This window comes from Paroedura picta, chromosome 3 (genome assembly GCF_049243985.1).
Source record: "Paroedura picta isolate Pp20150507F chromosome 3, Ppicta_v3.0, whole genome shotgun sequence".
NCBI classification, from domain to species: Eukaryota; Metazoa; Chordata; class Lepidosauria; order Squamata; family Gekkonidae; genus Paroedura; species Paroedura picta.
The window spans coordinates 8615676-8638309 of NC_135371.1; the positions used below are offsets into that span (position 1 = coordinate 8615676).

The following is a 22634-nucleotide window of genomic DNA, read 5'->3' on the forward strand; positions in this document are numbered from 1 at the left end:
GATCTTCCCACCAGTGCATGCTATTGGTCAGTTTCAGTTTAATCTAACTAGATTTGGCAGACGGGATCTAGCCGCACATTGGCCAATTACATTGTCAGCCCCAAACCTACCTCATATCTCAAGCTTGGACCTGTGCAGACACAACAATCCTCACAAAGCAGATGTTGTGAACAGGTTCAGAAACCTCGTCACAGATCCTGTTTGTCAGGGGTTCAACAAAGCAGACCGGATAATTTTATTTTTACCATTTAAAAAAAACCTATCCTCAGAAAGTTAATTGTGAATAATTGGATTCTCGCCCAGAAACAAATCTTGCAAAGTGATGAAAGAGCAGATTGTTCATTTGCGACGTTTCTATGGCTAAGTTAATTCCAATAAGCTTGGTCACACTTACATCATGGATTCAGAGGAGATGAATTAAATGGTTTTGATAGAATCCTGCGAGTTTCAGGTGACCGGAATAAGACAGCCACGCAACCGGACGTCCCTGAATCTCTCAGATGTGAGTTGTGTGAGGCAAAGGATTCTTTCTGGAAGTGCGTTGGCAAACTGTAATGTCTTTTTCGGTCTAACAATGGATAGGATTAGGCAAGAGTCTGACTTTCTGTTTCCTTTCATTTACATCTGCAGGTATTTTTGGTATCACTGCCATCCTTTCATAGCGAATGGCTTCAAGCATGGTTAGATTGATTTTAAATTAAAATCCCCACATGGAATGTGACCCAGAGGGACAGACCAGAACGAATGGGATGAAATTAATTCAAAAGAAATGCCATCTAAACATCCGGAAGAAGTTCCTGACAGTTAGAACGGTTTCTCAGTGGAACAGGCTTCCTCGGGAGGTGGTGGGTTCTCCATCTTAGGAGATTTTTAAACAGAGGCTGGAGAGCCATCTGACGGAGAGGCTGATTCTGTGAAGGCTCAAGGGTGTGGCAGGTTACAGTAGATGAGCGATTGGGATGTGAGTGTCCTGCATTGTGCAGGGGGTTGGACTAGATGACCCATGAGGTCCCTTCCAACTCTATTACTCTATGATTCTATGACTTTTCAGCGTCCAGAATCTTGTTTCAGAGGCTTTGTGGAGGATAAATGTTCCTGCAGTTGGTTAGTCGTGTTCAGTCTGATTCAGAATAAGACAGATTCAGGTGTGTTTATGTCAGTCACCTGGCGAGGGGGTGTGAGCTTGGAGATCCAGGTTTATCATCCACTGCTCTAACCACTGCACTGCATTGGCTGTTGCTGTTAATTCAGGTGGGTCTCCATATTGGTCTGAAGAACAGGACAGCAAATGAGTCCAGTGACTCCTTTAAGACGAACCAAGTTTAGCTCTGGGCATAAGCATTCATGAGCATGCACACTTCCTCAGAGTTTTTTCTTTTTTTAGTGTAAGGTGTGGTGTGTTGTTTTTTTGTTTTTTTTTTTTTGTTGAGGTTTTTCTTGCTGTTTTCACAGCTGACGTGCTGACCACATAGGGCATGGATCAGGGGTAGCCAAACTGCGGCCCTCCAGATGTCCATGGACTACAATTCCCAGGAGCCCCCTGCCAGCATTCGCTGGCAGGGGGCTCCTGGGAATTGTAGTCCATGGACATCTGGAGGGCCGCAGTTTGACTACCCCTGGGAATTGTAGTCCATGGACATCTGGAGGGCCACAGTTTGACTACCCCTGGGAATTGTAGTCCATGGACATCTGGAGGGCCACAGTTTGACTACCCCTGGGAATTGTAGTCCATGGACATCTGGAGGGCCGCAGTTTGACTACCCCTGGGAATTGTAGTCCATGGACATCTGGAGGGCCGCAGTTTGACTACCCCTGGGAATTGTAGTCCATGGACATCTGGAGGGCCGCAGTTTGACTACCCCTGGGAATTGTAGTCCATGGACATCTGGAGGGCCGCAGTTTGACTACCCCTGGGAATTGTAGTCCATGGACATCTGGAGGGCCGCAGTTTGACTACCCCTGGGAATTGTAGTCCATGGACATCTGGAGGGCCGCAGTTTGACTACCCCTGGGAATTGTAGTCCATGGACATCTGGAGGGCCGCAGTTTGACTACCCCTGGGAATTGTAGTCCATGGACATCTGGAGGGCCGCAGTTTGACTACCCCTGGGAATTGTAGTCCATGGACATCTGGAGGGCCACAGTTTAGCCACCCCTGCCACAGGCTTTTCAAGGCAAGAGAAGTTCTGAGGTGATTTGCCATTACCTACCTTCAAATCACTACCCACTATCCTTGACGGTCTTCCATCCAAATATTGACCCGGGTTGACCCTGCCTAGCTTCTGAGATCTGATGAGATTGAGCTAGCCTGAGTTTTGGTGGGATATAAAGGGGTCCTTTTTAATCAATTACAGTTATTTCAAAGATTTCCTCCATGCCAAAGATTTAGAAGCATCAAATCACAGAGTTGGAAGGGACCTCCAGGGTCATCTAGTCCAACCCCCTGCAAAATGCAGGAAATTCACAACTACCTGCCCACCCACAGTGACCCCAATTCCATGCCCAAACGATACCCCCCCCCAAAAAAAAACAACAACCCACAATCTAGTCTGGAGGAAATTCGCCTTCTGACCCCAAAGTGGACATCAGCATTTCCCTGGGCATGCCAGAAAGGGCCACAAGAGCCAATCTGCGACACAATCTTTTCTGCCCACCCTCTCACAATCTGCCTAAGTTCGCAACAAATTTCTCCCATGCCTCTCAAGGTCTTTCACTGGGAAGCTTCGAACTTTAGCAGCTAAACCAATAAAAGCAAATGAGAGGGGGAGGAGAGACAGGAGGGCAATCAAACCCTGAATCAGCCATAAAAATAGAAAATACCATCACATGGTCCTCTGCAATTAAGTCAATAGAAATCAGACACAGGAGAACTAGCAGCAGCTGAAGGAAACAGTGACAACATCATATAAATAGGCCAGGTACAATTAAGGAAGAAGAAAACCCAGCAAAATATATATATATATATCCTGATCAAAACGAAAGCACAAAAGGGGAAAGAAGTCAAAACAAACAAAAACGGGAATCAGTAGAAGTCAACATCAACAGATATTCAGGGAGAATAACATGTTTTTTGGCCTAGCACCTTAAGCTCCACAAGCTTGGTCCTGGGTACATCGCTGTGGAAACGGATATCTACAGTTGAGGGGCCACCACGAAAAGGCCCTGCATCTATGCTGCTCATTTGCTTATAATTGTGAAAATGGGGGCACCCAAACATCACACACACACACAAACACACACGGTAGCTTGTCTTTCATGACAGGCAGGCCTTCTTGTAGTCTTTTCTCAGCTCATTCTGGGGTTTGGGAGCAACGGCCATTGTTCTCCATCGGTGTCCTCCTTCAAGACATGGACTACAGTACAGGCTTATTCTGACAGAGTTTCTGTCTGTCGCAGTGTTGCCAGCTTCCAGGTGGTGCCTGGAGATCTAGAATTGCAATCAATCTCCAGGCCACAGAGGTCTTTCCCCCTGGAGGAAGCGACTGTTGTGAAGGGCACATTCTATTCTATGGCATTGTTTGTTCATCAGTAAGGTCCTGCTCCATCCCCCAATTTCAGAGGGATATAAATTGCGATGATTTTAAAGCAGAGCATATTCCATAGCAGCAGGTGCTAACTATCAAAACAGCCGTTTTCTCCAAGGGAATTGATCTTTATAACCTGGGCTGGTTCTGTACTTACTTTGTTTGTTTCCGTTGTGGATCCTGCTGAATGCAGATCGATTTGAACTCAGGTCTTCCTCTATCCCCCCCACCTCCATTGAAACAGAAAGTGTTCTGCACTTGGTTGGGAAAGCTCAGAGCAGGGAGGGGAACCAAGCGCAGCAGGAGTCTGTTTCTTTCTTTTCTTGAATGGGGGGGGGGGGGAGGATTGGAGACAGCAGAGGAGAGGGAATAAATCCGAGGGGCAAATCTCTGCTGAGAGAAGTTAGGGCTTCTGGAGCGCAGTCACTTTAAGATAAGCCTCACAACTGGGAACCAAGAAGTCTTTGAACTGACACCCTGGCCAGTCAGGGAAGACTGCTCTGCTATGAGTCACGGAGAAGAAAGTTAATTCACAAAAAGTGGAAATCTGCACACTTACTGATGGAATTTTTTTCAAATATCAAGGGTTATATCCACTTCTGGATATTGCAGGGGAAAGGTAGGGTCACTCCGGATCAATCATGTATGTTGCAGAGAGAAAATTTAAAGTGCCCCAAATCAAAATGGAAATCGAATTCAGTGTAGACAGGAGGGATTTCTTTGAACTGGGAATGGGTAAAAAAAACCCATGCAGACTACGCCCTGGAGACCAATTGCAATTCCAGGAGGTTTCCACCCTGGGATCCCCTGGAATGACAGCTAATCCCCAGACAAAAGCGATCAGATCCTCTGGAGAAAAGGGCTGCTCTGGAGGGTGGACTCTACTGCATTCTACCCAGCTGAAATCACTCCCTTCCCTAAACTCAGTCTTCCTAGGCTCCCCCCTCCAAAAATCTCAGGAAGCAGCCTCCCCTAGATTGGAGGGACAGAAGCCAAGCACGGCAACTCATGCAGAGCCACAGCAAACAACCTCCTCGGAGGATGGCTAGGCCTTGTGCCTCTGCATCAGAAGCGACAAAGATCTAACTGCACCTGAGGCCACGTTAGGTCAGATACCTCCTCTGCCAAACACACCACGAGTGGAAGGAGGCAAGAAATGGAGCAGGAAACAAGGCAGGGGCACAGCAGGCCACCGCTTCTGTGGGCACGTAGCAACTCTCAATTATGGAAGTCAGCCTCTTTCTTGGAGCGCATTAGCGCCATTCACACAGGATACAGGCTGGAGGGTTACTGTCCTAATTGGTGTCCCAGCTCATCAGCCAGTTGTTCCAGCATCCGCAGTAAGGCAGGCAGAGGGGTTGTGAATGAGAGCGGCGTAGGTGGCAGCGCCCGGGTGTGAGCGCTGGGCTTGAAATAAACCCCTCGTGTCGCTTTGTTCGCGAGAGGAACCTGCTTTTGTGCGGCTCTCGGCGCATGGCTGCCTTCCCCCTTGCGAGCTGATTGTTCGGTATGGATTCGAAGAAGGACGGAGGCTGCGTCTTTCTCTGCCTGCTTTCACTGAAGTCATCCCCCTCCACCACCCCCTATTGTTTGTCCTTTTTCCCATGCCAGGCTTACGTTTTATTTCCTGGCTAACAATGGCATTTACTCAGCGGCACTTCGGAGCCCGAGTTCTGCAGCAGAGGTTTTTAGTTAATGAGAAGGTTAATCTTATTCCTCGCAAGATGGCAAGTGGGAGACCAGTAATTGTGCCTTCTAGTGCACCTTTAGCTTGTTCTGCTGACCACAGATGGTCACGTGCGCTCCAGCAGCAGAGCGATCCAGTTTTCAGCGTCTTTGTTGCTTCATAGGGCCTGCTTATAGGCTGCTTTATAGGGGCTCCTGGCACGGGTCGGTCGAAAGGTTCCATTCGAACGGGTTTTCCAAGCTGTCTTTTGGCACTCGCTTGTCTTGACGCACGGTTTTCGAGTGGGCGGCAGGGTGGGGACATTTCTCCCCTTCGCTTGGAAAGCAAGCGAGCTGCAATCTAACAGATGCTTTCTTTGGCATCTCGAGAAGACCGGAAAAGAAAGGAGGAGTGAATGCGGATCGCAAGAACAAACAGTGTGACAACACAGATGACATTCTCATTCATTTGTTCCCGGGTCTGTAGGCAACACCCTGACCTAGCCTGATCTCAACAGATCTTGGAAGCGGAGCAAGGTTGACCCCAGCAAGTCTTTGACCTCCAAAGAATACCACTGCCATGACGTGGAGGCAAACCACCCCTGACTGTCTTTTGTCCTGAAAAAACAATAAGGCAGCTGTGACTTGACAGCACTGTCCATCACTTGTCTGTAATCCTTCCTCTAGGCCGGTCTTTTTCAACCTTTTGACCATGGAGGAGCCCCTGACATATTTGTCAGGCTTCAAGGAGGCCTGGAACTGGGCCGGAAGTGACGATAGCTAGCCCCACCTCCCTGCCATGCCCAAGGAGGACTGAGAGGGGAGAGAAAGGAGGTGGTTTGAGGGAGGAGTAGGCCTCCAAGCTCCGGCCCCTTTCCCAGGCAAGGTAACCACATGAAAATGCCTCCCCCTTGTCATTGGAAGTGGCCAGTTCCCCACTTTCATGGCAATGCCAGGAATAACTTGTGGCCAAGTCCATTAAGGTGTGATATAGGGGAAAGTCTGGGGAGCCCCTGGGGACCTCTTATAGAGCCCCAAGTCTCCAGGGAGCCCTGGGTGGGAATCTCTGTTCTAGGCTGTTACCATTATACTGAATTTGCAGTCCATCTCTTTACCAAGTATGGTTAGAAACTCATTTTTTGTGCTGGTTTGAAATTTTGTGAAGGGATTTTCCCCCGGGATGGGGGGAGGGGCAGGCAGGAATGGTACGGTAGCTATTTGGTTCAATTTTCTGGCTTCCGCTGAGCCACCTTGACTGCTGTTTCAGCGGAAAGGCAGGATCGACCTGGATTATGCATGTCACACAATGGAGTGTGCCGCTTGCAGATGGGAGATTCCAACGCCAAATGTTCTTTCACCCGAACCTTTTCACACAAGTAGAAAGCTAGCACTGCAGGGTAAAGTCCTTCGAGCTTGGTTGCCAACTCCGGGTAGGGAAGGTGCTGAGGGTTTGGGGGGGGGGTGCAGTTTGGGGAGAGTGGGGTATGTGGAGGAGCCTAATCAGGGAATAATGCCACCGAATTCATCATCCAACACAGCCAATTTCTCCAGGCATGATTAACATTGCGATTCTGTGAGATCTCCAGTCCTCTGTCTTTGCTTCCAGGGCAGCACAAACTCTTTCCAGCGCATACCACCTCAGGATCTGGGTGGGAAAACTGTAAGATTAAACATGAATTGTAGGATTCGGTGCTGCCTCTAGACAGGGCTCCTAGTATGTCCCCACTTAGCACTTCAAAACAGAACAGAACCCTTTCCCCTGACATCTATGTAGAGCCAGCTTGGTGTAGTGGTTAGGAGTGCGGACTTCTAATCTGGCATGCTGGGTTCGATTCTGCACTCCCCCACATGCAGCCAGCTGGGTGATCTTGGGCTTGCCACAGCACTGATAAAACTGTTCTGACCAAGCAGGAATCTCAGGGCTCTCTCAGCCTCACCCACCCCACAGGGTGTCTGTTGTGGGGAGAGGAATGGGAAGGTGACTGTAAGACGCTTTGAGACTCCTTCGGGTAGAGAAAAGCGGCATATAAGAACCAACTCTTCTTCTTCTTCTTCTAGTTTCCCCAAAGCACAAGATGGCTGAAGCATCAGTTAGCCTTTCCGCACGGCCCTACCTTGCCACAGAAGCTCAGGGAGGGTCTATGATAGAGTCATACCCTCTCATCACAATTTACCTCACAGGGTTGTTGTGAGGGTGAAACAGGGGAGACAAAATCTATGTCTGGGACCCTGTGCCCTTGGGAGGAAACAGGGGATACATTAAATTCCCTCCTGTAGCCTGTGCGCCTGGTGAAATACAGAGATGAGGAAGACGGCTGTTCTCTCCGAGCCAGTGCTGTTACTCATTTGCCTTCTGGCTCCGTCTGCTTTCCCCCCTCGCAAACAACCTGGAGCAACTCAACCCATTTTGCTCCGTGGCTCAGCAGGGTTCAGTCTCTGGGCGACCCCCAGTGCTGCACCCCTCTGGCGCTCTTGCCTGGTAACAGCTTTCAATATCTCCTTGGAGGGAAGATGCTGAAGAACATGAAAAGCATGAAAACAGCCTCCCTGGACCAGGCCGATGAGCCATCATAGCCTAGCATCCTGTTTCCAACAGCAGCTAGTTACCGTAGATACTAGAGGGCTATAAGAAGGCCTACAGATATATTGGAGATCGGGGAGGGGGGTACTGGGGTGTGTGTGGAATTTGTGCAGGGAGCTCAGCAAGGAGGTGATGCCACAGAGTATTATCTCCAGCCTGGCAGAACAACTCTGTCTTCCAGTCCTAGCAGAACTCTAGAATTCTAAGATTAGTAGAGAGGGAGAAAAGTTTCTGCCTATTAATGCTCTCTAACCGTGCTTAATTTGGTAGGCCTCCATCATGGCACCCCCTCAGAACCTCTTTTCTCAACTAAACGGGCCCAGCTGCTTGAGCCTTGCCTTAGGGGGCAGCTCTCCAACCCTGTCATGGTTGTTTATGTTTCCCCAAAACTACACACCATAGTCCGCTAGGGACTTGTATAAAAGCGTCACTACATCGGCCGTTTCATTCTCACTCCCTTTCCTGAAAAACTCAGAAACAGAAGCTTAACTCCATAAAGGGGAGAGTCTGGTCCTCAAATCAGCCTAGAAGCCTGAATGGGATTCAGCCAGGTGCCACTTTGAGGGGGGAAAGGACATCCTGTATCCTGTTTACATTCAGTTATTTCAATAAGAAACCCACCTCAGACCCAATCATTACCCAAAGAGCCAAACCCTGAACACTTTTGTAGGTGAGGCAGGAAATCCATATGTCATTCCCTCCTTCCACCCCCGATCCCTCGGGCAGAGAAAGCCACCAAGTCCTATGCTGCTGTCTCAAAACAGTGGCCCAAACTCTCTCCTGAGGCAATTGTTTATGACTAATTATAGGGTGAACCTTGAAGGCGTGTGGAATTCTCTAGCCTGTAATTACCCGGTGTATATTTTGGCCGGCTTTCTTCCCCTCTCTGTGGTTCTGTGCAACTTGGGTCAATTTTCATCCCTCTACCACAGGCAAGCCCATAAAGCGTGTCCTATTTCCAGGGCCTTTAAGCTCTTGGTTACATTTCATCCCATCCATATAACATTCCCTCATTCCACCCCCATCCCTTGGGCAGTGAAAGCAACCAAGTCCTATCAATAATAATTTTAATCAATATCTGGTCTTGCTTTAGTCCCAACTTCAGCACCCTCCTTCTCTCAACCATCGGTGTGAGACGCCGAGCTTCATGGGCGATTCAGCAAGGCTGCCAATTTTTTAAAAAACAAACAGCACAACCACAATTCCCCCATCAGCGTTACATGCCCCGTTCTTTTTAATGTCCTGCAAGATAGCAGTCCAAACAGAACCCGCAAATCGACAGAGAGCGTCCGTGGTGCGCATGCCCAAATTGCGTTTTATCTCCCTTCCTCACCACACAGACAGAGTCGCGCGCCACGATGTGACCCAGGACATCCCTGCGTAGCTGACACAACACCCCTCCCAAGGCATGTGCCCCTCTTGCTCCGCAAAACAGGCCACCCCTCCAGAGGTTGAGTGACATTCTGTTCGTGTTTTTTTAGGTCATCCTGGTTGCGCCTGACTGCCTTCTATTTATAGAAGGGGGGAAAGAAGAGGTACCCTGTGAGACCAGGGAAGGGAGGAAAAGAAGGGGGGACATGGGCAAATATGAGGGGACAAGAAGTAGGGACCTCACAATGGCCCGATAACTGGATTCCATGTGGGTCCAAAGGGGAGACAGACCACTGGGATACAGAAAAAATACCACCGCCAGCTTGAATTTGCTTGGAAGGCCCCAAGCTGTTCGGTCTGCCTCTGACAGCCTATAAATGGCCAACTGTTCCTCCCAGCAATTTAGGGAAATAAAGGCATGGGTTATGAAGTGCTGTCTGAGAGGGCTATATGAGGCAAATGAGGCATGCTTGGCTTCTATAGCGGCTTTGCGGGATTTTGTCGGTCTCTCTGGGATAACGCGGTTTCCGAACAAGATTTCTCAATGCTGGGTTGAAGCCCACTCGATTTTTGTGCTTGATTTTTTAAAAAATGTTGTGCTCCTTCACCAGGCATTTGGTTGAGGTCAACCTGTGCCATCACTTCCCAAGGGCCTTCCTCCTGAGCCATCCCTCCTATGGCACCATATTTCCGCCCGACTCACTGGGCTATCAGTATGAGTTAATTTAATACTTCCCACACTTTTCTACTCTTTCCATGTTGCTTGTTGTTTCACTTCATTCATTATTGTTAATCTAAGTCAGGGGTGGGCAAACAGTGGCCCTCCAGATGTCCACGGACTACAATTCCCATGAGCCCCTGCTGGCACAGTTTGCCCACCCCTGATCTAAGTTATCTGTATTGTTTCTGTTCTGCTTTATGTGGACAGCCCTAAGCCTTTGGGGAGGGCGATATATAAATATCTAATAAATAAATAAATTTCCCCCTCGTCTCTGCAGCAGGATTGTCAGCTTTGGGATGGGGATTTTGGGGGTCGAACCTGAGAAAGATGAGGGGGGGGGGCAGGACTTTAATGGGGTATAATGGCTTAAGCAGCCTTTTTCAACCTATTGAGTGTGGAGGAATAAACGTTCAGGCCTCAAGGACCCCCAGAAGTGATGCCAGTGGGTCACACCTTCCTGCCATGCCCCTGAAAGTGACATGATTACACATGCCCGTTGCCCTCCTTCTGCCACCCACCTTTACTACTGTCGTAGTGTAGACTGGAAAGAAGGGCATGAAATATGAAGACAGCCTGAACCTCCCATCCCACGCCACAACTCCCCCCCCCCTTTGATCCTTACACCCATGGCCTACCCATCGAGCCCTTCGTGTGGAGGTGGCCAGTTCCCTAGTTTAAGGTGACCAGATTGTCCCACTTTTGGAGGAACATCTGGGGGGTATCTGGCAAATTGTACTTATGTTGAAATTTAAAAAATATATATCACAATACTATTTTTGCGTTCTGTGCGTTCTGTGAAACTTTTTGTTGCTCCATATAGACCAAATTTTTAATCAAGAACCCCCCCCTCCCCGGTCAATGGTGTCCCGCTTTACCAATGTTAAAATCTGGTCACTTTACGTAGGAGGGGAAAGGCCACGGACCCCCCTCCACAGTTCCCACAGTCCACAGACTCCTGGTTGGGAATCCTTGCCTTAGAGTCCATCTTCCAGGTGAACTGAACTCCATAACTATAAAAGCGGGAGCTCTCCAGCCAACAACTGGAGGCTGGCAACCTCACACTGCAGCCCCAATCCCAAATGGCTTTTGTCCGTGAGAGTCCCATAATCCTGTGGCCAAAAGGGTTCCTTCCTCCCTCTTCCGCCAATCCCGTTATTCCTCTGGATCATTTGCTCTCTCTCAGCCTGGGAATAGGCAATATTCCTCACAGAAATGTCATGAGGTTGAACATGGATGATAAAGTAGCAAGAGGCATTTGGTCAGTAGCTAACCATCTGCACACGGGAGTCATTTATACATCTCCAGTATCTCAAACATGGGATTCACTTTCACTGTTCTTGTGGGAAGGGAGGCTGGACGGAAGCAGCAGACCATTTTGGGGCTCTCAGAGTGATGTGTAGTAAATTTCCATTTACCATATGGATCTCATCATCTGAATCTAGGACAACTAGAGATCTGTTCTGGTTTCAACAGATTTCTGGAGAAATTGCCCTTCTTTAAAAAAATTTCCAAGAGGTAGCCAAGGCTTATGTACCCTGTCAAACATTATCACAATACACTAGGAACAAACCCCTTGGAGACAGTGAAGAAGAAGAAGAAGAAGAAGAAGGGAAAGGAAAAGGGAAAGGAAAAGAAGAAGAAAGAAAAAGAAGAAAAAGAAAAAGAAAAAGAGAGGAAGATTTTTATACCTTCCCTTCACTGCCCAAAGGAGTCTCAAAGTGGCTCATAATTGTCTTCCCTTCCTCTCCCCACAACAGACCCACTGTGAGGTAGGTGAGACTGAGACAGTTCTGACAGAAATGGACTTTGGGAACAGCTCTGACAGGACTGCGACTGGCCCAAGATCACCCAGCTGGCCGCATGTGGAGGAGCGAGGAATCAAACCCAGTTTACCAGATTGGAAACCGCTGCTGTTAACCACCACACTGTGCTGAACTTGGTGGCCTAAATGAAAGCTAGAATCCTTTGTTGGGTGAACTCTGATACTACATGACAGAATGGGATGACAGGGGTGTCAAGTTAAGTGTCTTTTGGAAGTTGGGCTGCCTGAGGTGGCTAGCTCTGGGTTCGGAAATGCCTTGAGATTTTGGGGGCAGCGTCTGGAGACGGGTAAAGCTGTAGAGCAGGGGTAGTCAAACTGCGGCCCTCCAGATGTCCATGGACCACAATTCCCATGAGCCCCTGCCGCTGGCAGGGGCTCATGGGAATTGTAGTCCATGGACATCTGGAGGGCCGCAGTTTGACTACCCCTGCTGTAGAGTCTGCTTTATACCCACTGAGGTATCAACCCACCCTCCCAAGTAACCATTTTCTCCAGGGAACTTATTTATTTATTTATTTATTTATTTATTATATTTATATACCACCCTCCCCGGAGGCTCAGGGCGGTTTACATTTTAAACTTATAAACAATACACGAGTCTTCGTTAATAATCATACAATAATAACAGTGGTTGTAACAGTATAACAGTATAATCTGTGCTGCCTGCAAGATCGGTTGTAATTTTGGGAGATCGAGCAACTGCTTTGATAAGTGGCCACGGAGACAAGTGGGGGCTCCGCTCCCCATTATTTATTTATTTATTTATTTATTTATTTATTTATTTATTTATTTATTTATTTATTATATCTGTATGCCGCCGCTCCCAGCAAGCTGGCTCGCAGCAGTTCACATCACGTAAAACATTTCCAAATGTCCAACTATTTCGACATTTCTGGCCTTTAAATGTATTCTGATACATCCACACCTCCAGCAAATGAACAAGAGGTCTAAGTCAGGGGTAGTCAAACTGCGGCCCTCCAGATGTCCATGGACTACAATTCCCATGAGCCCCTGCCAGCGAATGCTGGCAGGGCTCATGGGAATTGTAGTCCATGGACATCTGTTGGGCCGCAGTTTGACTACCCCTGGTCTAAGTGATCCCCCTCCACATAGACATCTGCAGATATCCTTGCTGGTGAGGTCCTTTGTGAGGGGAGGGGAGAATTCAAAGGCCATCGGAATGTGTTTTGAATATAACGTCAACAGACAAATTCAAGTGAACTGAGTTCTGAGGTACTTTTGGACTTCAACCACATCGAATTCCATCTTTGACAAAACCTCATGATGAAGTCCTTGATCCAAGAACGCACTCACAGAAGGCCATATGTTGCCACTTTAGGGTTGCCAGGGCCCCCTTGGACACTGGTAGGTCATGCGGGGCAGGGGTGTGTGTGTGTGTAGAGTTGCCATCTCCCTGCTGGGAAATTCCCCGAAATTTGGGGGCAGAGTCTGAGGACAACAGGGATCTCCGTGAGTTTCAATGCCAATAGAATCCCGTCTCCTAAGCATCCATGTTCCGGTTTGGAGAGGAGGTGTAATTCTGAGGGATCCCCAGGCCCCACCTGGAGACTGGCATCTCTAGCCGTGCAACCAACCAAAAACAGCACACTGTCCCTTCCTTTCTAATCCTCACACAGAAACAATGGGAGGCAGAATGAAGAGACTCTAAATGCTGCAAACAGATGATCCTACGTTGAGCAGGGGGTTGGACTAGATGGCCTGTATGGCCCCTTCCAACTCTAGGATTCTATGATTCTAAGATTCAATGATTCAATGTTTCTATGATTCTAAGATTCAATGATTCTAAGATTCAATGATTCTATGATTCTAAGATTCAATGATTCAATGATTCAATGATTCTATGATTCTAAGATTCTATGATTCTATGATTCTAAGATTCAATGATTCAATGATTCTAAGATTCAATGATTCAATGATTCTAAGATTCAATGATTCTATGATTCTATGATTCTATGATTCTATGTACATGCCACGACACAGCCTCTTTTAATGTCTACCCCATCCTCTACCCCAGGGGTAGTCAAACTGTGGCCCTCCAGATGTCCATGGACTACAATTCCCAGGAGCCCCTGCCAGCATTTGCTGGCAGGGGCTCCTGGGAATTGTAGTCCATGGACATCTGGAGGGCCGCAGTTTGACTACCCCTGCTCTACCCCATCCTCAACCCTGAAGCGTTGAATACACAAGCAACCAGGACACAACCTTCGGTTTAAATATAGCCCTACGGCACACAGGGCGATCACATTGCTCAATCTGCTGACCCACAGTCTCACACAAGTCCCCGCTTCGGTTCGTCCCCCAACGACACACAATACCATCCGCCTCACATCCAAATCACGTTATGTCCCTCCTCCCCCACACTTAATTCCCAGACACACAAACACACACACACAGCCCCTCCGGAGCTCAGATTCAGTCAGACATCCTCGCAGGCTCCCTCTGAGCAAGAGGCGCAGGCAAGTCTGTCGTACTGACGATGCCGTCACATTGTTATCAGCGGTACTGGCTTTTTGTTCCGTTACCTGCCGGGCCGCCTAAACCAGTTTCACACGCTGTGTGACACACACACACACATCCCAAAGCCCCAAACTCCTGACGGGTGACATCACAAATCTGATGCGCACACATTTGCCCCCAACACACTCCCTCTGCCACACAAACCGCCACAACGTCTCACACCTTCACAATGACACACACCTCGTCACCCACATGCCTCTGGCTTGTTTCAGGGCCCTCTGGGGAGACGTCCAGTTTTGTTACGTACGCACCTGCACGGCCCCGTCATTCACTGTGGTCCAAACAGATCCAGCACCCTCCTCTCTTTGCTCGGCCGGTTCTTTCCAATACACCTGCCTGTGCCATCCCACAAATATAGCCCTGCCAATTCAGGGGGTTGGACTAGATGACCCAGGAGGTCCCTTCCAACTCTATGATTCTATGAATCCAGGAGCAACGCAGAAGCACATATGTGCCAAAGACCCCAACCCGCCCAAGCGATTCTCCTCTCATAACACATCCTCACCTCTACCCCATAGCTGCATCGAAGTGTATCATCCATTCACCCTCCCTCTCTCCCACATATACACGCACATTCCATTTGATGTGGGGCACATCATGCGCACGGAGATGCGCACAGTCGAAGCATGGCCTCCTGGCCCCCCCCTCCCAGCCTCTCACAAAAGCCCCCCTCGCTTCACAATGCACCTCTCCGGATTCACAAGCTCTTCTCCCCCCTCCATTCCTGCATCGCACTGGGTGCAGAGTCTCTCCCCCCCACCCACCCACCCAGCCGGCTGCTAACCCCTCGCCCACCCACCCACCCACCCAGAGACGCTCCCAGCCACCCTCGACCCCTCTCACCTGCTTTCTCGGAAGACATCTCTGCAGCTCTCGAGGTAGCTCCCACGGCGCGGGGGGGAGACCCAGCAGAGGGGGGAAAAACACCTCTGCGTCACCCCCCCCCCAAAAAAATCCCTCCCTCCCCGCCTCCCGTCCGCTCTGCCCCCCTCCCCACCCCGAGCGAGCCACGCGGTCCTTTGCCTGGCTGGAAGGATGCTCTTCCCAAAGATGAGGAGCAAGGGAACACAAAATGACACACACACACATACACATACAAAGGATTTGTGGAGGGGGGGATTTAAAGGCACAGGCGAGTCTCTTGCGGCCCTTCAAGTCGACCACCCAACAGGAGCAAGGCCTTCAAGGATGTCAATCTTCAAATAAACCCCCCCTCCACCACACACACACATGCTTAACGCCTGTCTTGTCTCCACCATAGATCTTCTGTAAGGGCCCCAGGTATCCCAAAGCTGCTCACCACATACCTTTTCCCTTCATGAATAGGGCAACGGCGGAGGGATCCCTTTCTTGCTCGCAGAGAACAGAGCCAGGGAGGTGGGGGTATCGGGGAGGGGGCTCGGAGTAGAGGAATCTGGAGAGCCAAAGCTCTGCTCAGGCAGGAAGTTTGCAGGGAAGGAGCCTGGGGACAGGGGGTTGGGTCTGTCTCCTGGTGTGGCTGACTCTGCAGGGTTGTTGTAGGGGGGAATGGGAGACCGGTGGCCCACTTTGGCTGTCCTGGATTCCTGGGAGGGGCAGGAGAGAAGTGGGCTTGCCCATGCCATGGTGGGGGGGGGGAGTCTGTGACATTACGACACTAAATGGCAAGTGACACAAGGTTTGAGTCCTGGGGCTCCTTTAAGACTGAAAGTTTTATTCAAGGCATAAGCTTTTGTGCACACACACACACACACACATCTTAGGATCATAGTTGGAAGGGACCTCTGGGGTCATCTAGTCCAACACCCTGCAGAAGGCGGGAAACTCACAACTACCTGCCCACCCACGGTGGCCCCAATTCCATGCCCAGATGATGCTGCCCCCCACCAAACCAGAATCACTGGCCAGTCTGGACTGGAAGAAATTTGCTTCCTGATCCCAAAGTGGCCATTGGCATGCAAGAAAGGGCCACAAGAGCCAAGCTCAGACACAATCCTTTCTGCCCACTGACTCACACAGAACAGCATTTCCATCAAATGGCTATCTAGCCTCTGCTTAAAAACTTCATAGAATCCTAGAATCATAGAGTTGGAAGTGGCCATCTAGTCCCACCCCCTGCTCAACGCAGGATCAGCCCTAAGCATCCTAAAGCATCCAAGAAAAGTGTGTATCCAGCCTTTGCTTGAAGACTGCCAGTGAGGGGGAGCTCACCACCTCCTTAGGCAGCCTATTCCACTGCTGAACTACTCTGACTGTGAACATTTTTTTCCTGATATCTAGCCTATATCGTTGTACTTGTAGTTTAAACCCATTACTGCATGTCCTCTCCTCTGCAGCCAACGGGAACAGCATCCTGCCGTCCCCCAAGTGACAACCTTTCAAATACTTAAAGAGGGCTATCGTGTCCCCTTCATCAGACACAATGGAATGGGAATGACCAGCCTTAGGGGAGGGCGGTATACAAATGTAATTAATTAATTAATAATTATTAATTAATAAATTAATAATTAATAAATTAATTAATTAATAATACATATAAGATTATAATGCAAATTATGATGCAGATGTTTAACACCTTCAAGAGCCATGCACAGATAACTAGCTAAGTTTGTAACGGCATGATTTGTTCGGGTTTAACTGGATAGGTGGGAACATGGTGAAGAAATGAATATGCCAAAAATAGACAGATGTTTCCTTCGTGGGATGCGGAGAGTAAACAGCTTGCAGCCATGTCACCATGCTCCATCCATCTCTTCTTAAGCTTGGACAATTGGCTGTCCCCAGACCAGAGATAAACATTACATTCTACTAGTCATTGTTACATTACAATCTGCTATTAGATTCTATTAATCCGAAGAAGAAGAGTGTTTTTTGTACCCCGCTTTTCGCTACCTGAAGGAGTCTCAAAGCGGTTTACAATCATCTTCCCTTCCTCTCCCCGCAACAGCCACCCTGTGAGGGAGGTGAGGCTGTGGGACCTCAGAGAGAACTGTGCAGCTGGCTGCATGTGGAAGAGGAGTGGGGAATCTAACGCAGTTCTCCAGATTAGAGGCTGCCACTCTTAATCACTACGCACACTCTTAGCCACAACACCAAATAAAATAAAGAGGATGTATGGCCCTTCTGGGAGATTGTTAGGAATGCAGACATAAGAGCTAAATGAGGTTAGCATATGTAGTGAGATAAGAAACCCATATCCCTGTTGAGTCCTGGGGATTCCATTGTTTTGCGTGCTGTAATTATTGGCAAACTCTCCCTTTCCAGCCTGTTCTTGAAGTTCCTTTGCAATTAAACAGCTACTTTGAGGTTCCCCCATTGAGTGTGCTGGGAGGTTTATCAGTCATGTGATTCTTGATGCCAGAATCATGCCCATTAATACTTTGGTGGAGGGTTAGACCTGTGCGTCCTATGTAGAGAGCAGAAAGGAATTGGTGGCATTTAATGTTATAGACAAAGGGTCACACTGCTGTGCTATTGTACAGGGGATACCTTTACCTTTTTTCTTCTTCAGATAATTAGCTAACAGGCAATATACTTAGCTAATAATCTGAAGAAATTGAAATTCAGTTGTGTAAATGAGAAACATTGGACCTAACAAAATCAAGCACTGACCGCATGTGTATGCACGGGCCACCACATGTCTACGGAGAAGCCACCGCTGCTGTTGTCCCACAGAGCTTTCTAAACCCATGCTACTCGAATGCTGTCAAAAAGAGACATCCTGCAAAGGAAACCCACAGGCCTGCTTTTCCGCTTCGGTGTACGATGCCGCAGAAGTGGGCAGGAAGAGGATAAAATATTTCACCCACATTTATAATTAAGCTCAGAGCGCTTGTCTAACAAGCAGGGGGATTCCATCAAAACATGTCATCCACGCTGAACGGAGACGGTGCTTTTATTTAGGACAAGTAGTGATGGAAACGATGCACAATGCACGTGTGAGTCACCGAGGACCACTCTCTGTTTATTGCCCCTTTATCCCGCTTTTTGGCTAAGGTGTCACTCGGGCGGGCACACGTGCCTCACCTGTATCGGCCATCCGCTCTTCGACCTTCACAACAAGCCTGCGAGGGAGCCTAGGTGGTGACTGGCCCAAGATTAGCCAGACAGGCTCATGGCAAGCAGGATACTGTCTATTCTGAGCTCTGGGTAGGGAAATGGAGACTGCGGGGGTCGAAGAGGGAGTGGGCAGGATTTGGGGCCGGTCTCCAGCAGCCATCTTCTTCAGGGGAATGGATCTCTGTCTCCTGCAGGTGAGCTGTCAAACCGGGGTGGGGGCTGGGTGGATCCCTAGTCAGAGAATGAGGTTCCCCAGGCCCAGGATCGTTCTTGTCGCTCTCCTCTGCACCCTCTCAATTTGGTCCATGTCCTTTTTGAAGCGAGGCCTCCAGAACTGCACACAGGACTCCAGGCGGGGTCTGAACAATGCGGTATACAGCGGGACTAGGACATCTTGAGATTTCAATGTGATGCCTCTGCTGAGAGAGTCCAAGGTGGCATTCGCCTGCTTTACCACCACCTCAACAACTGCACATCCAGGTGCTTTCTCCATTGGGCCCTTCACCTTTGGAATAGTCCGCCTGAGATAAGAGGCCTTCCACAAACGATGCAGAACAATTATTCAGCAAGGCTACACAAGGAAGGGCTGTGCTGGAACAAAACGGTACAGAAAGTTACTTGGGTGAAAGATGAGGGACCGTAATCTGTACTACTGTGAATAGCTTTCACCGAGGGCTGCTGTCAGTCAGACCCTGCTGTGCAGTTTTTGCATCGTTGAATGCATCATGTTCATGCTTACGCTTTGCTGCAGTTGGTTTTTGAGATTTCTGGTTTCTTTAATATCTCTACAGTCCAAATCTCATTGCATTGTTGACTGGATGGTCCATCCTATTGATTATATTGACTTCTTCTGGGTAATCCACCATGAGTCCTCATGAGAACAGGTAATACAAGTACTGAAATGTGAGATCATAGCTACGTAAGCCAGGAGAGGGAAAAAAATGAGCAAGTTTGTGCTGACAGAAGTCTGGGTAGGGGGTTTTGCCCCCTTTCTCATTGGCCAGTTTTCCCCCACAAAGACTGGTGAGGGGTACTTCGTTTTTCTCTTCATCCTCTTCTCCACATTATTTCCTCTTTCCCTTCTCCTGGCCACCCCCTGATCATCTTGCCCAGCTTCCTCCTCTCCTCTCTCCCCACCCACCTCCAGCTATATTATTCACACACTGCATTTATACCCTGCCTTTCTCCAAAATGGGAATCCAAAGCGGCTTACAGCAGAGTAGGGATTCAAACCTATCTTCCAGATTCTAGTCACGCTGGAAATTGTAGTCCACGGACATCTCGTGAGCCAGTATGGCCACCCCAGCATACCCTGAACATCTTGTTTTATTCATTCATTCATTCATTCATTCATTCATTCATTCATTCATTCATTCATTCATTCATTCATTCATTCATTCATTCATATATTCTCTTAATGTGTTCTCTTAAGGTGCAGGTGCAGGTGCAGATACAAATTTAATTGAAGAGCTGGCAGCTTTTAAAGATTTTGACAACCTAAATGTATGGAATGTATTATGATTGTTTTTAATACATTGACTGTTTTTAAAGCAAGAGGTTACCTGTCCAAAGCTGTCTGGGGAAGAGCGGGTTGTAAAAGAAATTATTGTAAAATAAAATAATAATTGCTTTTTGTCAGATCAAGCAACCAAGAGTTGGTTTTATACCCTGCTTTTCACTGCCCAAAGGAGTCTCAAAGCAGCTTATAGTCAGTCGCCTTCTCTTTCCACTCCCCACAACAGACACCCAGTGAGGTGGGGGAGGCTGAGAGTGCTCTGACAGGAATGCTGGGTCAGAACAGCTTTTTCAGTGCTGTGCCAGGCCCAAGGTCACCCAGCGGGCTGCATGCGGGGGAGCGTGGAATCAAACCCGGCTCACCAGATTAAAGTCTGCCTCTCCAAACCACTACCCCAACCTGGCTCCTACTTGAAAGCTTATACCTTTGATTCTTGAAAGCTTAGTTTTCTGGTCTCCAAGGTGCTACAAGGCTCAAATCATATTGTTTTGAAATACTACATTGCACACTTACCTTCATTCAGGTAAGTGAAATTCCTTCATTCAGCCCTACAGTGAAATTCCTTGTGCTGTGGTGGCAGCTGATACCCAAGCAATGTTTCTTCTTTATAACCTGCACAGTCTGTTAGATCTTCAATGGCCAATGAGAAGCCCTGCTGTGCAAACCTTCCCCGCCCCCTTTCTAAAAATACTTCAGGAACACCACGATGGCTACAGTGCCATGCTGGGGACCCTTGTTTCGATTAAGACCTCTGTTAGCACACGCTGTTTTGGAATTTCAAGAAATCTCATATTTGGGGGATTCTCGGCCAAAGCTGAGGACTGCCCACCCACCCACTAAATTGCCCTGTTTTAGAACATTCTTCCCTCTTTTCTACCTGCTCATCCTGAGCTTGGTTGTGACAAACCCATTCTCGGTGTTGACCAAATGTCTCACTACTGTCGAATAACTTTATGTGGCATATTAGGCCTCATGTAGGGTGGTCCCTACACAAGAGCCTTTTGTGGCGCAGAGTGGCAAGGCAGCAGACATGCAGTCTGAAGCTCTGCCCATGAGGTTGGGAGTTCGATCCCAGCAGGCGGCTCAAGGTTGCCTTCCATCCTTCTGAGGTCGGTAAAATGAGGACCCAGCTTGTGTGCTGGGGGGTAAACGGTAATGACTGGGGAAGGCACTGGCAAACCACCCCGTATTGAGTCTGCCATGAAAACGCTGGAGGGCGTCACCCCAAGGGTCAGACATGACTCCGTGCTTGCACAGGGGACACCTTTACCTTTACGTTTAGGGTGGTCCTGTGGTTCTGCAAACCTCAAATCTCTTGGTCTGAGTTTGTTCCCTGCCTTGCTTCTTTCCACTTCCCCGGGAAAAATAAAAATAAAAGTCAAGCTGTTTTCTGAAAGGATTTTTTTTTCTTTATTCTCCCTGGAAATAAATTAGACTGGACTTTGAATTAAGAGTGTGTGTAAAAAACCCTCACCGTCACCGGCTTCACCTGAGGCCCCTTGGTGGGTAACAAAGGACATTCTGAGTAAGGAGTGTCAGGAAGCAATATTGACTGACGCCTGCAGAAGAAACTTTGGCATGAAAGGAAGGCAGTGCAAAAGATCCTGTGCCTAGGAAATTATGGGTCAAGGCTGACACGAGGCAGACAGTTCTCTGCAAGCCAAAGTCTAGGGCGCCTCTAGGGGCCGAGGAGAGAAGAATGGAGTGCGCGTCTCAAGACATTCACGATCCGCCGTCTTGACAATTCCCGAGCAAGGCCCCCACATCATCCAGCGCGCTCTGGAGGCTTCCGGCCAGATGCTCGGCATTGGTCTCCTGGCAGCAATTGAAGGCGGTGACCGAAAAGTTAACATGGGCGGGCAGAGGGTTGTAGCAGACGGCATAGCCGTCGGGGACCAGGGGTCCGTAACACATCACGCAGTCTGTGCGGGCGGAGACCTGAGGGGGAGAAGGAAGCGAAGATCAGTACCCTGCGACCATGTCCCTGAAAAAGTAAAGGAAGATTAGCCCTCTGTGACCATCCACCTGAGATAGTATAGATCAGGGGTAGTCAACCTGTGGTCCTCCAGATGTCCGTGGACTACAATTCCCATGAGCCCCTGCCAGCGTCTGCTGGCAGGGGCTCATGGGAAATGTAGTCCATGGGCATCTGGAGGACCACAGGTTGACTACCCCTGGCATAGATGAATTCCCCCTCAAGCTGGACGTTGTTAAAAAATAAAAGCTACACTCGCATACACTATATCACAAAAAACACCATGTAATTAAGAGCCATGGTCTCATGAACCCCTGGTTCCTGCCCTCTTCTTAGGCCGCTAGTTTCCCAACCCTCCCGGAAGCTCCTGCCCCGCTCTGGCATCACCCCCGAGTCCGGGAGCACATTTCAAATCCAATCTACGCTTTCATCTCGCTTTCAAGGTTGCTTCCTTTGGCTAGGCTAAATAACAGCTGCAGGAAAGCCCCTTTGCACCTTCCCTCTATCAAAGGCTTTTGTGATCTTGTGTGAACGCCCGGTTCTTTCCCACGTAGTTTATTGCCCTTTCCCCCGGCCTAGGTTTAAAGCTTGGCCACCCCGTCCCCCGGTGTCTCCGTCAAAGATTCTGTCTGTGAGCATGCGCAAAGTGTGGACTCTGAATGCTGACTCCTCCAATAAAAGGCTTTTGCTTAGAGCAGGGGTAGTCAAACCGCGGCCCTCCAGATGTCCATGGACTACAATTCCCAGGAGCCCCTGCTGGCACAGGGAAGTGTTCTTGGGGCTGCAGGCATAATTTCTTAAGACGTCCTTCGTGTACTTGGCTAAGAGAGGACTGCAAAGCGAAAACTGAAGGGGGGATTAACATGCATCCTTCCCAACAAAG

General features: G+C 48.8%; 2 protein-coding genes across 2 annotated transcripts in view; both read right to left on the reverse strand.

The window, feature by feature from the left end:
- PRRT1 (proline rich transmembrane protein 1) overlaps nucleotides 1-15431 on the reverse strand; it is a 37278-nt gene extending 21847 nt beyond the window's left edge. The window contains exon 1 of the mRNA XM_077331214.1: nucleotides 15066-15431. Coding sequence (XP_077187329.1) covers nucleotides 15066-15084 — 19 coding nt within the window. The 5' untranslated portion in view covers nucleotides 15085-15431. The remainder of the gene's footprint in view (nucleotides 1-15065) is intronic.
- Nucleotides 15432-21162: 5731 nt separating this feature from the next.
- Nucleotides 21163-22634, reverse strand: part of LOC143834275 (carnitine O-acetyltransferase-like) — a 52780-nt gene continuing 51308 nt past the window's right edge. Inside the window, 1 exon segment of the mRNA XM_077330950.1 lies at nucleotides 21163-21714. Within this exon segment, the coding sequence (XP_077187065.1) occupies nucleotides 21499-21714 (216 nt within the window). The 3' untranslated portion in view covers nucleotides 21163-21498.